We start from the raw sequence: 15,059 nt of genomic DNA, 5'->3' as shown, positions 1-15,059 counted from the left end.
GACACTAAGGATTTTTTTTGGCTCCCTCAGTATCTGGCATTCAAATTAGGAATCAATTGATTCGAACTTACGTTGCGTAAGGTCCATTAAAGGAAAAAGTTCTTTAAATAATTATTTATTTTATTTTTAGAACTCAAATCTGATACCTCAAGTTAATGATAGAGGAACTTTATCTATCACATAATCCCATCACAAGGGTAAAATCAATTGTGCTCGACAGAGGAACTTTATCTATCACATGATCCCATCACAAGGGTAAAATCAATTGTGCTCGACTTCGTCATGTTCTTCAGGTTCTATGAAGTGGTTGACAGTGATTTTCCTTTTTTGAACTTTGTTGAAATGTGCAGAATTGTTTGTTTGAAACTTTTATTTCAAAAAAGTTTCTAAAGTGGGGGATAATTCTTCTTCTTTTTTTCTTTGGAGTAAAGCAAAGGGTTAAGTACTTTTTTTTTTGTTCTCATTCGGTATATGGTACTCTTGTCTCTGCCTAATTGTATCCCTTGTTAGCACCTTACGTACCCTTAGGTTACTTTTTTAGTCTATTCTTTTTGTAACTTCTTTGTTGGTATAGTAGCTATGACGAGTTATGATAAAGTGAGTGCATGTCCTCGGGGGAGCGAGGGGTAGAGTGTAGGGGTGGCATGGGAATAAGGGACCTTCTACATTGAGAGTGAGGTCATGGAACATAGAGACTTTAAGGGAAAGTCTATAGAGTTAGCAAAGATTCTCCATAAGAGAAAGATTAACATAGCCTGTGTCTAGGAGACTAGATGGGTGGGGAACATGGCTTGGGAGGATGATAGGTTTAAGTTGTGGTATTCGGGGAGGGTGAGAGGGAAGAACAGGGTTGGCATTCTGGTTGATAGGGACCTAAGGGAGTTAGTGGTTGAGGTTCAGAGGGTGAATGACACATTGATAGCCATTAAGATAGTTATGGGAGGGCATACTTTGAACGTAGTTAGTGCTTACGCGCCTCAGGTGGGTTTGGACGAGGAAGTTAAAAGGCGCTTCTGGGAGGATTTGGATGGGTTAGTGTGGGGTATACCGTCCACCGAGAAGCTTATTATAGGAGGAGTGTAACTATCCCGCCAGTCGTTTTGAGTGTATTAGCCCCAACCCCCTATTTGTTTTCTCTTCTGTATTATATTGTGGTTACGTGACTTGCTCGGGTGCTTGGTTTTGGTTTCGGGTGAGTTCCAGAGTGAAATGGGACATATAGTCCCTAAGTTGGAAGTTTATGTTGTTAGAGTTTACCGTGGTTTGACTTTTATAAAGACGACTCCGGAATAGAGTTTTGACGGTTTCAATAGTTCTGTATGGTGATTTTAGACTTAGGAGCGCGACTGGATGTGGTTTTGGAGGTCCGTATGTCGTTTCAGCTTGAATTGGCGAAGTTAGGAAAATTAAGGTTTTGAAGATTTAAGAAGTTTGACCGGGAGTTGACTTTATTGATATCGGGGTCGGATCTCGATTTCGGAAGTTAGAATAGGTCCGTAATGTCATTTATGACTTATGCGCAAAAATTTGAAGTCAATCAGAGTTGTTTTGGTATGAACCGACATTAGTTTTGAAATTCGGAAGTTCATAAGTTTCTTAGGCTTGAATCGATGCGCGATTCGTGATTCTAGTATTGTTTGATGTGATTTGACGCTTCGAGCGTGTCCGTATGATTATTTTAGGACTTGTTGATATGTTTAGTTGAGGTCCCGGGGGCCTCGAGTGTAATTGTGACCTTGTTCGGCGCATTTCGGAACCTTAAGGTATTGCTAAATTCTATTTTTTCTGAGTTATGGTTTCCTTCTACGCGTTCGCGAAGGTATTTTCACATTCGCGTAGAGTCTTCAGGGATTTCTCGAGATTTACCCTTCGCGTTCGCGAAGAAAGCCACGCATTTGCGAAGGGTCGGGACTTTGTGCACTGCGATCGCGGACTGGGATCCGTGTTCGCAAAGAGAAAAGGCAGTTTGGGGTGGGACTCACGCCTTTGGTCTACACGTTCGCAAGAAGGGCTTCGCGATCACGAAGCTTGGGGATTTTTGTCATCACGTTCGCGAGTGGATGCTCGCGTTCGCGTAATAGGAAATCCGGGTAGTAATATTTTTGTACTTCGCGAACGCGAGGCATTTTTCGCGTTCACGAAGAAGGAATCACTGGGCAGCAGACTTAAGTTTCAAAATCGATGGTTTATTTTATATTTTACATTTTGGACTTAGATAGCTCGGAGTGAGGCGGAGTTTGGGAGATTTTTAGAGAGAACGTTGGGGTAAGAATTCCTAACTCGATTTTGGTTAAATTACACGAATCTATTATTATTTTTATCATCTAATTAGGGATTTGAGTTGGAAAATTGGGGGGGGGGGAATGGTATAAACTTCTTATGCTAAAAATTGAGGATTTGAAAGGTAATTTGAGGTCGGATTTGAGTAATTTTTGTATGGTTGGACTCGTTATCAAATGAGTGTTCGAATTTTATAATTTTGATTGGGTTTCGAGGCGCGGGTCCGGGTTGACTTTTTGTGTTGACTTTGCAATTCTTCACAAAAATCGTAATTTCATTGTTTGAATTAGTTTCCTATAGTTATATTTATAGTATGAAATTGTTTTGGCTAGATTCGAACCATTCAGAGTTGGATAATCGAGGGAAAGGCCTTCTAGTTGATTGAGTTAGCGTGATTTGAGATAAGTGGCTTGCCTAACCTTGTGTGGGGGAATTACCCCTTAGGATTTGGTGTTGTTTGTAAAAATTGTGATACGTGAAAGCCGTGTACGCAAGGTGACGAGTATGTACACGGGCTAAACGTGAAAATTTTCGATTTTAGCTATGTAGATCCCTTCCACGCCTTAATTGAGTTTGCCTTACTATGTTATAGTCATCATTTTTAGTCTAATTTAACATGTCTACTTTTCTTATCTCTTACTTGTTAATTGCTCTACATGTTTAGTTGAAGTTCTTGTTTCCTTTATTCCTTATTCACTATTTAACTATTGAATTCTTTACTTGAAATTGTTATTCTTGGAATATCTTGTTGTTGAAATTGGTATTGAGTTGCAAAGGTCGTGATTCATATTGAGGCAAAGTGTTAAGTATTCTTATTCCATATTTTACCCCGTAATAAAATGTCAATTCTTTTTTTTTTTTGTAAGCTAGGAAACCTGTAGCCGCTACTCTTTCGGTACGCTTTGGGTAAACCTAGCTAAAGTGCAATAGCTCGTAAATTACAAATAAATTACACTAAGCAAATAACATACGACGTGCTCGATCAAAAAGAATGCAGGGGTTTCGAACTTGCAACCTCCAATTTGGAGGATCTTCTGCTCAATCAACTTGATCACTCTTACGGATTAATAATACGTAAATTCTCGTATAACTTTATGCAATATTATTTGTAAGAAGATGCAAATTATAACCACCTTATTCTTTGACCTATTATTGGCCGTTCGACCTTGGTCACCCCTAAAATGTATTTTATTTTGTGCCCAAAATTGTTGGGTTTAAAAAAGGAGGAAGCAAAACAAATGTTTTGGTTTAAAGAAAGAACAGAGAAATAAATTTATTTCTCTAGAAAAAATATGTAAAGGTATACGATGGCGAAAAAGGGGTACATTCTTGTATTGCAACGAGAAAAAAAGACTTAAGAGACAATAGTCTTTCTCTTAGGTTTCTTTCTCCGGTGACCGTCACCGCACGGTTCACCTTAGACGGGAAAATTAGGAACTATTTTTGGCATCAAAATGTTCCTATTTTCCTGTTGAATTGATAAATAGATTTTATGAGTTTGTTGGTATTAGAATCGTCTCTCAAAATATCATCAATAAATTATCAAACAATTGTTATAAGGTCATATTATATATATTTTGAGACAAAATTCCAGAATATATTATTGATGATTTTGAGGAATTGTGCCTAAGATATGATATTAGGTAGATTAGCAAAAAGAGGATGGATGAATTGTTTTTCATGTTGCATGCCGGTGGAGGACAACATTCATAATTCCTCTTTGGAAAATAGCATTATTCAACAATACAAAGACACCAAATCTCCAGCACAATTTGCCAACATTTCTCTTAAAACTGGTAATTGGTCTGCCCTTTTCTCTCATCTCTCTTAATCTCAAGCATTTGCAATTTTCCATGATAGTATTTTCTGGTGAGTAGGAGAGCCTTGGCGTAACCTGTAAAGTTGATACCCTGCAGGTTACGGGTTCGAGCCGAACCCTTATGATCTGGCCCACCTCCGAACTCGCGTATAGCGGGAACTTAGTACACCGGTTGGTCATTAGAATTTTCTGGTCAATTAAAGGACTTCCTCTGTTTTCTATATTCGGAATCGACTAAAAATAATTGACTTGAAAATAAACCACAATACATTAAAATAGGAATTGACATGAATAACCAGTTAACCCACATGTCAAAAAACATTGATCCTTTCATTTGACACATTAGTGACATCGTTATTATATTATGGGAAAATGTTCAAATTTACCTTTCACTATACGAAATATCTTAATTTTATTCTCTGTTATAAGTTATTCATGCCCTTGCCATTAGCTAAGTACTTGACTTTTACGGAGCTTTAGCATGGATTTGATAGATTCCACTAGTCAAAATACTTCGCGAAGAAGGTTCAAATTTGTTCGTCTACTTTTGACTAAGCGAATATAACAATTTGCTAATGACAAGAGTATGAATGCCATAAAGTATAATGAAGGGTAAACTTTAGTTATTATGTATAAGAAGGGAGTATCTTTAACCCTCTTCCCTAATATCATCGGTTTGATGGCCCCCTTCTACTTTTTTCCGCACGATTTGAAGTTCATTATTTTTTTGGCTGAAACTTTGGGAATGACTAAATGAAAATCGAGTATTAATGTTACTAATCATTGAGTGATTATTTTTTTCTGATTGTGCTAAATATTCAGATAGCAGCAGAAGGAGATACATAGCTTCAGAAATAGAAAAATTTGGAAAGGGGAACATTGCAGCTCAGGCTTTCACATTCCGTGAGTTGTGTCTTGCAACTCAAAACTTTGACTGTGAATGTTTGCTTGGTTCTGGTGGTTTTGGTAAAGTGTACAAGGGCCATATTAAAAGCAAGAATATGGTATTCTTCTCATATTTCTTTAATTTGATTAGCTTTATTCAACTCAAAAATAAAAATAAGGTTAACTATTATTCTATTCTTTTCATGTTGTTTAGAATGTTGCTGTGAAGCAACTTGACAGGAATGGTTTCCAAGGAACTAAAGAGTTCCTTGTGGAGGTCCTGCTGTTGAGTCTTCTCCGTCATCCCAACCTTGTCAATTTGATAGGATATTGTTCAGATGGTGATCAGAGAATATTAGTTTACGAATTCATGCCGAATGGTTCATTAGAAGGTCACCTTCTTGGTATGCATTCGTATCCAACCCTCATTAATTGTAATACTTAGTTAATGTGATTTACAATATTATAGCGTCAATAACATGATCTCGAGTTTGATAGTTGCCTTTATTGAAATTAGCCGTTGTTTGGCAGAACTTGGTGCAGATAATAAGCCTCTTGATTGGGATATGAGGATGAAAATTACAATAGGAGCAGCAAAAGGACTTGCATACTTACATGAAAAAGCTAATCCTCCGGTGATTTATCGAGACTTTAAAGCCTCCAACATACTTTTAGATGAGAACTTTAATCCAAAACTTTCTGATTTTGGACTTGCCAAGCTAGGTCCAACTAGTGGCAGGACTCATGTCTCCACCAGGGTCATGGGAACCTATGGTTACTGTGCACCTGATTATGCTTGCACAGGTAAATTGACTGTTAAGTCGGATGTTTATAGCTTTGGGGTAGTCTTTTTAGAAATAATCACAGGAAGAAGAGTCATTGACAGCTCCAGACCAAGTGAAGAACAGAACCTCATCAAGTGGGTATGTTTTAAGCAATGTCGCTAAACAACAAATACTCCATCTGTTTCATTTTATTGTACCTAGTCAAACACAGTCATATAAATTGAAATGAGTGAATACTAATTTAGCAATTAGGAGCCTATATTTATTTGACAAATTGATGGACAGGCACGACCGTTGATCAATGACAAGAAGAAGTTACACTTAATGGCAGATCCGTTGCTGGGAAAGAACTATCCGACGAAGGCACTGTATCAAGCTCTAACAGTTGCAGCAATGTGCCTGCAAGAGGACGCGAGTACGCGGCCTCTAATCAGCGATGTAGTGACTGCTTTAGAGTATATATCTCGTATCAAGAAACATGAGAAGGAAGAGGCTGCATCAGAAGACACTTTCAAATCCCCACCTGCATTGCAAACTATTACAAGTCATGTTGAACGTATTGAAAGTAATAAAGCTCACTGTATTAGAGAAAGATTCTAAAAGCATTTCCCCATCACCGAACATTTGTAGTCTAAGTGTTTCTCTGATTTTATGTAGTGTTGTCAATATGAATGTCCATAGATTTTCTTATATATAGGTCATCAAATTACACAGATACTGTAAAAATTCTTTATATTGTCAGTGTATAAGTTAAATCCTTCATATATGTGCAACATTCCCCTTTGGAAACAAAATAGGAAGCCTCTTTTCAATACAATTCAGGTGTTCCTCAGCAATCAGGTCATCTCCCACTTGATCATATTGATGATCATCACAGTACGTCATGATCTTCATTATCAAAAATGAATTGCCTAAACTTTAGAATTTGATCTCTTGTATTGTCACGACCCCAAATTCACCCTCCGTAGGATGTCGTGATGGCACCTAATCTCTAAGACTAGGTAAGCCTAACAATTTTTGCTGAAATACATAAAATAAAACTGAAGCAAAATTCTCAACATATGAAATAAATATAAAACTGCAATCCAATAATTTCAACTCATCAAACCCGATAGAAATAAGTCACAAGCTTCAAAGAATTTATTCTGAGCGTCTCAATACGTCAGAGTCTAAAGAGAAATTAGGAAGATAATATAATTAGGATAAATGGGGCTCCGAGGTCTACGGACGTTGGCAGATATACCTTGAAGCCTTTGTGTACAACTAGTTCACTGATACCTGGTCTGATAGGAAGTACCTGAATCTGCACAAAAAGATGTGCAGAAGTGTAGTATGAGTATACCACAGCGGTACCCACTAAGTGCCAAGCCTAACCTTGGTAGAGTAGTGACGAGGTCAAGTCAGGGCCCTACTGGTTTAAGAGAAAAGTAAGGCAAAAGATATAATAATATTTTTGAAATGACTGAGGATTTAAACAATAATAAGTTTCAGAAAATATCAGCACAGTAAATAGATGTAAATAACATGGGCACTTCCGAGGTACCACCTCGTAGTCCCAAAAGTAAATCTATAGTACGAGGGATCTTTTGAGGAACTGCCTCGCAGTCCCAAAAGTAAATATGCAGTACAGGGGGATCTCCCGAGGAACCGCCTCGTAATCCCAAAAGTAAATATACAACAGGTAGTATGAGGAACAACAAATTTTAAGCAAGAAATCTTACAGTTAAAGATTTAAATCAATTTTAGGAAAGTAGGTAATTCAGCTAAGCATGTTGCACATATTGCACGTAAGAGTTAAGGCACGTAGACATGTGATACTAGGCTAAACATGATCACTACATATGCTAAGACAGCTCAGTTAAAGAATTTAAAAGATGACTACTCAACAAGAACCGATATTGCCAAATTTAGCCAGTGTACGCACTCGTCACCTCGCGTACACGACGCTCACATATCACATAATGTTACAACGGTATCAAATCCTAAGGTGATTCCCCCCACACAAGGTTTGACAAGTCACTTACCTCAAGCCAAGCTCAATCAGTCAATAAGAATGCCTTTCCCTCGATTTTTCAACTCCGATCAGCTCGAATCTAGTCACAATTAATTCGATTCAGTCAATACAAATTATAGGAATTAATTCCATATGAAAATACATATTTTTCAACAAAAAACCCAAAATTTAACTCAAAAATTACTCGTGGGGCCCATGTATTGGAACCCGATAAAAATTACAAAATATGAACGCTCATTCAACCACGAGTCCAACCATACTAATTTTACCAAATTCTAACATCAACTCGACCTCCAAATCTCAAATTCTTATTTTGAAATCCCTAGGCCCAAATTCTCTAATTTCACCTCAAAAATATGTAATCTAGTCGAAATACTCAATGATAGTCCAATATTATTGACTAACAATGATCACAAGTGACTTACCTCAAGTTTTTCCGTGAATTCTCTCTGAAAATCGCCCCAAAACCATGCTTGAAAGTCCAAATATGAGAAAAACTCTCGACCCTTCATTTATATTCTGCCCAAGCATTTTTCGCATATGCGATGCACTTAGCCGCATCTACGGTCTCACAGATGTGAGGGCCTTCACGCTTCTTCGGTTTGAGGTGCTTCTGTGGATAGTAGTCCGCTTCTGCGGACTCGCTTCTGCTATGAGGCTTGATCCTTCCCTTTTTCGCTTCTGCGATCGCGAAGCCGCATGTGCGACTCCGCTTCTGCGGTAAGGAGTGCGCATCTGCGGCCACTGCCCTTCCTAGTCCAGGACGCATCTGTGACCATTTTGTCGCTTTTGCGGTCGCGCACCTGCGACCATTTCCATCGCAGGTGCGATTGCACCAGAACTGAAAATATTCCAGAACTACTCCAAGTCCAAATTTGGTCCGTTTAACCATTCGAAACTCACCCGAGGCCCCCGGGACCTCAACTAAATATACCAACAAGTCCTAAAACATCATACGAACTTAGTCGAAACTTCAAATCATATCAAACAAAGTTAAAACCACGAATCATGCTCCAATTCAAGCTTAATGAAACTTAGAAATTCTAACTTCTACATTCGATGCCAAAACCTATCAAATCAAGTCCGATTGACCTCAAATTTTGCACACAAGTCATAAATGACATAACAAACCTATTCAAATTTCCAGATCGGATTCCGACCCAGATATCAACAAGTCAACTCCCCTGTCAAACTTTCCAAAAATTCAACTTTCTCCATTTCAAGCCTAATTCCACTACAGACCTCCAAATCACAATCCGGACATGTTACTAAGTCCAAAATCAGTCAACGGAGCTAACGGAACCATCAAAATTCAAATTCGGGGCCGTTTACACATAAGTCAACATCTGGTTAACTTTTCCAACTTAAGTTTTCAATTATAAGACTAAGTAAGCGTTTGGACATAAGAATTATAAAATTCGAAAAAATGATGAAAATATTTTCAAGTGAAAATGGTATTTGAAATTTAGAGTTGTGTTTGGACATAAATTTCAATTTGAGTTGTTTTTGAAGTTTTGTGAGTGATTTGAGTGAAAATTTTGAAAAATAACTTTTTACAGTTTTTAAAATTTTCAAAAATTTCCAAAATGCATCTTCAAGTGAAAATTAGAAATTTTATGAACAAACGCTAATTTTGAAAAAAGTGAATTTTTTTTGGAAAAATTTTCCATCAAATTTTATGTCCAAACGGGCTCTAAGTGTCTCAATTCACTCCGGAATCCTTCCGATCCCGAACCAACTAACTCGGTAAGTCATAAAATAACTGTAAAGCATCAATTGAGCAGTAAATGGGTGATCGGGTCTGTAATATTCAAAACGACTGGCCGGATCGTTACATCTCCCGCTCTTAAGCAAACGTCATCCTCGAATGGGTTTAGAATCATACATGGAGTCTCAAATAGGTGTAGATATTAGCTCCGCATCTCCCGCTCAATCTCCCAGGTAGCTTCCCCGAATGGATGGCCTCTCCACTGTACCTTTACTGAAGTTATGTTCTTTGATCTCAACTTTCAAACCTGCCGGTCTAAAATGACCACCGGCTCCACATCATAAGTCAAATTATCATCGAACTGCACTGTGCTGAAATCCAAAACATAAGACGGATCCCCGACCTAGTTCCGGAGCATGGATACATGAAATACTAGATGAACACCTGATAAACTAGGCGGCAATGCAAGTTTATAAGCCACATCTCCAATCCTCTGAAGTATCTCAAAAGGCCCAATATACCGAGGGCTCAACTTGACCTTCTTTTTGAATCTCATAACATCCTTCATAGACGAAATTTTGAGTAGTACCTTTTCTCCCGTCATATAAGCAAAATCACGAACCTTCCGGTCAGCATAACTCTTCTGCCTCGATTGCACCGTGCGGAAACGATCCTGAATCACTTTGACCTTTTCCAATGCATCCTGAACCAAGTCAGTACCCAATTGCCTAGCCTCACCCGGCTCAAACCAACCCACCGGAGATCGACATCGTCTCCCATATGAAGCCTCGTATTGAGCCATTTGAATGCTCTATTGATAGTTGTTGTTGTGAGCAAACTCTGCTAGCGGTAGAAACTGATCCCAAGAACCCCCGAAATCTATAACACAAGCACGTAACATATCTTCCAATATTTGAAAAGTGCGCTCGGACTGTCCGTCCGTCTGAGGGTGAAATGTTGTACTCAACTGAACTTATGTGCCTAAATCTCGTTGCACTGCTCTCAAAAACTGTGATGTAAATTGTGTGCCTTGATCTGAAATGATGGACATTGGCACACCATGAAGGTGAATAATCCCGCGGATATAGATCTCCGCTAACCACTCCGAAGAATAAGTAGTACCAACTGGAATAAAATGCGCCGACTTAGTGAGCCTATCCACAATCACCCAAAAAGCATCGAACTTCTTCTGCATTTGTGGAAGTCCAACAACAAAATCCATAGTAATTCGCTCATATTTCCACTCTGGAATTTCTAGCATCTGAAGTAATCTGCCTGGTCTCTGGTCCTCGTACTTCACTTGCTGGCAATTTAGGCACCAAGCTACATATTTCATTATGTCTTTCTTCATCCGCCTCAACCAATAGTGTTATCTCAAGTCTTGATACATCTTTGCAACACCCGGATGAATGGAGTACCGCGAACCGTGAGCCTCTTGGAGAATCAACTCACGCAAACCATCTACATTGGGAATACAAAGCCTACCCTACACCCGTAATACACTGTCATCTCCAATAGTGAATTCCTTAGCATCACCATGCTGAACTGTATCTTTAAGGACAAGCAGATGGGGGTCATCATACTGATGCTCTCTGATACGATCATAAAGAGCTGAGAAATAACACAAGCCAAAACTCGGCTCGGCTCGAAAACACCCAATCTAACAAACTGGTTGGCCAAGGCCTGAACATCCAAGGCTAAAGGCCTTTCTGCTATCGATAAGTATGTTAAACTGCTCAAACTCTCTGCCTTATGACTCAAGGCATCGACCACCACACCGGCCTTCCCGGGATGATAGAGAATGGTGATATCATAATCCTTAAGCAACTCCAACTTCCTTCGCTGCTACAAATTAAGATCCTTCTGTTTAAACATATGATGTAGACTTCGGTGATCGGTATAAACCTCACAATGGGCACCGTACAAATAATGCTGACAAATCTTTAAAGCATGAACAATAGCTGCTAACTCAAAGTCGTGGACATGATAAGTCTTCTCATGTACCTTTAACTGTCTGGACGCATAGGCAATCACCCTACCGTCTTGTATCAACACTGCGGCAAGACCAATACGCGATGCATCACAATGCACAGTATAAGACCCCGAACCTGTAGGCAACACCAATATTGGGGTTGTAGTCAAAGTTGTCTTGAGCTTTGAAAGCTCTCCTCACATTCCTAGGTCCACCTGAACGGAGCACCCTTCTTGGTCAATTTGGTCATAGGTGCTGCAATAGAAGAGAAACCCTCTACAAATCGGCGATAATACCCTGCCAAACCAAGGAAACTTCGGATCTCCATAGCTGAGGACGATCTGGACCAACTCTGCACTGCCTCAATCTTTTTCGGATCTACCTGGATCCCTTCGTATGAAACTATATGACCCAAGAATGCCACTAAATCTAGCCAGAATTCACACTTTGAAAATATTGCATATAACTTCTTTTCTCTCAAAGTCTGAAGCACGGTTCTTAGGTGTTGCTCATGATCTTCCCGACTCCGGGAGTACACCAGAATGTCATCAATAAAAACAATAATGAAAGAATCGAGATAGGGGTGAAATACATTATTCATCACATGCATAAATATTGTTGGGGTGTTGGTCAGCCCAAAAGACATCACAAGGAACTCGTAAGCAGCCTTCGGAATATCTGGCTCCTGAATCTTCAACTAGTGATAGCCTGAACGTAAGTCAATTTTAGAGAACATCCTGCCACCTTGAAGCTGATCAAATAGGTCATCAATACGTGACAATGGATACATGTTCTTCACCGTAACCTAGTTCAACTGGCGGTAATCAATACACATCCGCATAGATCCATCATTTTTCTTCACAAATAAGACAAGAGCACCCCCAAGGCGATACACTGGGCCGAACAAAACCCTTATCAAGCAGCTCCTGTAACTGATCTTTTAATTCTTTCAATTCTGCTGGGGCCATACGATATGGTGGAATAGAAATGGGTTGACTGCCCGGTAACAAATCAATGCCAAAGTCAATATCCATGTCGGGTGGCATACCCGAAAGATCCGCTGGGAATACATCTGGAAAATCCCTTACTACCAGAATTGACTCCACGGTAAGAGTATCAACACTAACATCTCTCACATAGGCCAGATATGCATCACACCCCTTCTCAATCATTCGCTGAGCTTTAAAAAATGAAACAACCCTGCTAGGAACATGATCCAAGGTACCTATCCACTCTAGCCGCGATAGACCTAGCATAGCCAACGTCACCGTCTTGGAATGACAATCAAGGATAGCGTGATAGGGAGACAACCAGTCCATGCCCAAAATAATATCAAAATCCACTATACTGAGCAATAATAAATCAGCTCTGGTCTCAAAACCACTGATAACAATCAAACACGACCGATACACGCGGTCAACAATAATAGATTCACCCACGAATGTAGATACATAAATAGAAGAACTTAAAGAATCACGGAATACGCCCAAATATGGGGCAAAATAAGATGACACATAAGAGTAAGTGGAGTATGGATCAAATAAGACTGATGCATCTCTGTGACAGACCGGAACAATACCTGTGATAACAGAATCAGATGCAACTGCCTCCATCCTAGTAGGAAGGGCATAATATCTGGCCTAGCCTCCCTCTCAAGGACAACCTCTACCTGTCCGACCTCCACCTCTAGCTGGCTGTGCAGGTGGAGTGGCAACTGGTGCAGTAACCATGGCCTGAGAAGCCTAAGGGCCCTGTGGAATAGGTTGGGCCTGAGAGATCTGTGGAGGCGCACCCCTCCTAATTCTGGGGAAATCCCCCACTATATGACGAGTGTCACCACACTCAAAACAAGCTCTCGGAGGACGTGGTTGTTGTGACTGGCTCGGGCCTGATCGACTAGACTGACTGCTGAAAGTACCCCGTATAGGAGGTACACTAGACACCGGCGGTGCGTAATAGGGATCCTGGGGCGTAAGAGTGGCCGGAGTACCGCTGGTGGCTGGAATTGCTGAATGAACATGGCGACTCCCATAACCCCTACCCTGACGAGCTATAGCTGGGGCATGAGAACTGTTATACGTGCCAGAATCTCGAGGTCTCTTTGCTTCTCTCTCTTCTCTCTCGCGGATCCGCATACCCTCCAATCTCCTAGCAATTGACACCACCTGATGGTATACGATGTCCATCTCCAGCTCTCGGGCCATACTGAATCTGATACTAGGGTGGGTCCCCTCAATAAATCGACAAACCCGCTCTCGAACAGTAGCAACCAAAACAGGTGCATGCCTAGCCAAATCACTGAATCGGACCGCATGCTCTAACACGGTCATAGAACCCTGGCGCAACTGCTCAAATTCTGTGCACCATGCATCTCTAAGACTTTTGAGGAACATATTCCCTCAAGAACATATCCGAAAACTGAGTCAAAGTGAGTGAAGCTGCCTCAGCTGGACTATCCAACTCGTATGCCCGCCACCACTGGTAGGTCGCTCCTCTAAGCTGGAATGTCATGAAAGAAACCCCACTTGAATCCACAATACCCATTGTACGGAGGATGCGGTGACATTCTTCAAGAAAAACCTGAGCATCCTCTGAAGCCAAACCGCTGAAAGTAGGAGGGTGATACTTCTTATACCTCTCGAGCCAGAACTGCTCCCCCTCCGAAACTACCGCCCTAGCCTCGGGCCGAACTGGGACAACTGGATGCACTGGTATAACCTCTGGAGCATGGTCAACCTGGGCCCGTGGCTCTGAGGTACGGGCGGCGGGAGTCTGTGCTCCTCCCCCGACCTGAGATGTGGCAGGAGCAAGTGGAATTAAACATGCCTGAGCTAGAGTGCCAAACATGCTCAAAAACTGAGCAATAGTCTCCTGAAGTGTAGGAGTAGTAACAGGTGCCTCAGGTGCCTGCTCTCCAACTGGAGCTACTGGTGGCTCTATTACAGCAGCTCGTGCAGGTGCTCTGGCTACACCACGTGGTCTTCCTTGGCCTCTGGCTCGATCTTTGCCCCGGCCCCAGCCTCTTGCGACTCCAACAGGGGGCGTGGGTGTCTGATCATTGGATCTAGTTGTGCGTGTCCGTACCATCTGTGAGTGAATAGAAAGACAAGAGTTTAGATTTTTGAAGTCAACAAATGCGCACGATAAGGAATCAAAGAAGTGAACATTTTCCTAACAGTTACATAGCCTCCCGAAGATAAGTACAGACGTCTTCATACCGATGCGCGAGACTCTACTAAACCTGCTTGTGACTCTTAACACCTATAAACCTAGAGCTCTAATACCAACTTGTCACGACCTCAAATTCGCCCTCCGTAGGATGTCGTGATGGCACTTAGTCTCTAAGACTAGGTAAGCCTAACAATTTTTGCGGAAATATATAAAATAAAACTGAAGCCAAATTCTCAACATATGAAATAAATATAAAACTGCAATCCAATAATTTCAACTCCACAAACCCGGTAGAAATAAGTCACAAGCTTCTAAGAATTTATTCTATGTGTCTCAATACATCAGAGTCTAAAGAGAAATCAGGAAGACAACATAATAAGGATAGAGGGGGACTCTAAGGTCTGCGGATGCTGGCAGATGTACCT

The 15,059-nt window shown here is 40.6% G+C and overlaps 2 protein-coding genes across 2 annotated transcripts; one reads left to right on the top strand and one right to left on the bottom strand.

Moving 5' to 3' along the window:
- Positions 1-3,611: 3,611 nt before the first annotated feature.
- On the top strand, positions 3,612-6,563 carry LOC104104075 (probable serine/threonine-protein kinase PBL23). Its single transcript, XM_009612067.4, has 5 exons — positions 3,612-4,076; positions 4,922-5,103; positions 5,199-5,388; positions 5,516-5,907; positions 6,055-6,563. The coding sequence occupies exons 1-5, from the start codon at positions 3,914-3,916 to the stop codon at positions 6,367-6,369; spliced, it is 1,242 nt and encodes a 413-aa protein (XP_009610362.1). The 5' UTR covers positions 3,612-3,913; the 3' UTR covers positions 6,370-6,563.
- Positions 6,564-10,464: 3,901 nt separating this feature from the next.
- On the bottom strand, positions 10,465-13,193 carry LOC138893617 (uncharacterized). Its single transcript, XM_070178261.1, has 6 exons — positions 13,133-13,193; positions 12,512-12,643; positions 11,496-11,599; positions 11,161-11,336; positions 10,993-11,083; positions 10,465-10,794 (listed from the first exon to the last, which is right to left on the bottom strand). The coding sequence occupies exons 1-6, from the start codon at positions 13,191-13,193 to the stop codon at positions 10,465-10,467; spliced, it is 894 nt and encodes a 297-aa protein (XP_070034362.1).
- Between the last annotated feature and the right edge of the window lie 1,866 nt (positions 13,194-15,059).

This window comes from Nicotiana tomentosiformis, chromosome 6 (genome assembly GCF_000390325.3).
Source record: "Nicotiana tomentosiformis chromosome 6, ASM39032v3, whole genome shotgun sequence".
Lineage (NCBI taxonomy): Eukaryota > Viridiplantae > Streptophyta > Magnoliopsida > Solanales > Solanaceae > Nicotiana > Nicotiana tomentosiformis.
Note: the sequence above shows the minus strand (reverse complement) of the source record. Positions and strands in the feature narration are given on the sequence as shown.

Coding starts and splice junctions, on each gene's coding strand:
- LOC138893617 (XM_070178261.1), bottom strand. CDS start 13,193: ATGGTTACTGCACCAGTTGCCACTCCACCTGCACAGCCAGCTAGAGGT. Junction 12,644..13,132: donor TAGAGGTGGAGGTCGGACAG/GTAGAGGTTGTC, acceptor CATTTTTTAAAG/CTCAGCGAATGATTGAGAAG. Junction 11,337..11,495: donor ATGCGTCCAGACAGTTAAAG/GTACATGAGAAG, acceptor CTTAATTTGTAG/CAGCGAAGGAAGTTGGAGTT.
- LOC104104075 (XM_009612067.4), top strand. CDS start 3,914: ATGATATTAGGTAGATTAGCAAAAAGAGGATGGATGAATTGTTTTTCA. Junction 5,104..5,198: donor ATATTAAAAGCAAGAATATG/GTATTCTTCTCA, acceptor CATGTTGTTTAG/AATGTTGCTGTGAAGCAACT. Junction 5,908..6,054: donor AACAGAACCTCATCAAGTGG/GTATGTTTTAAG, acceptor ATTGATGGACAG/GCACGACCGTTGATCAATGA.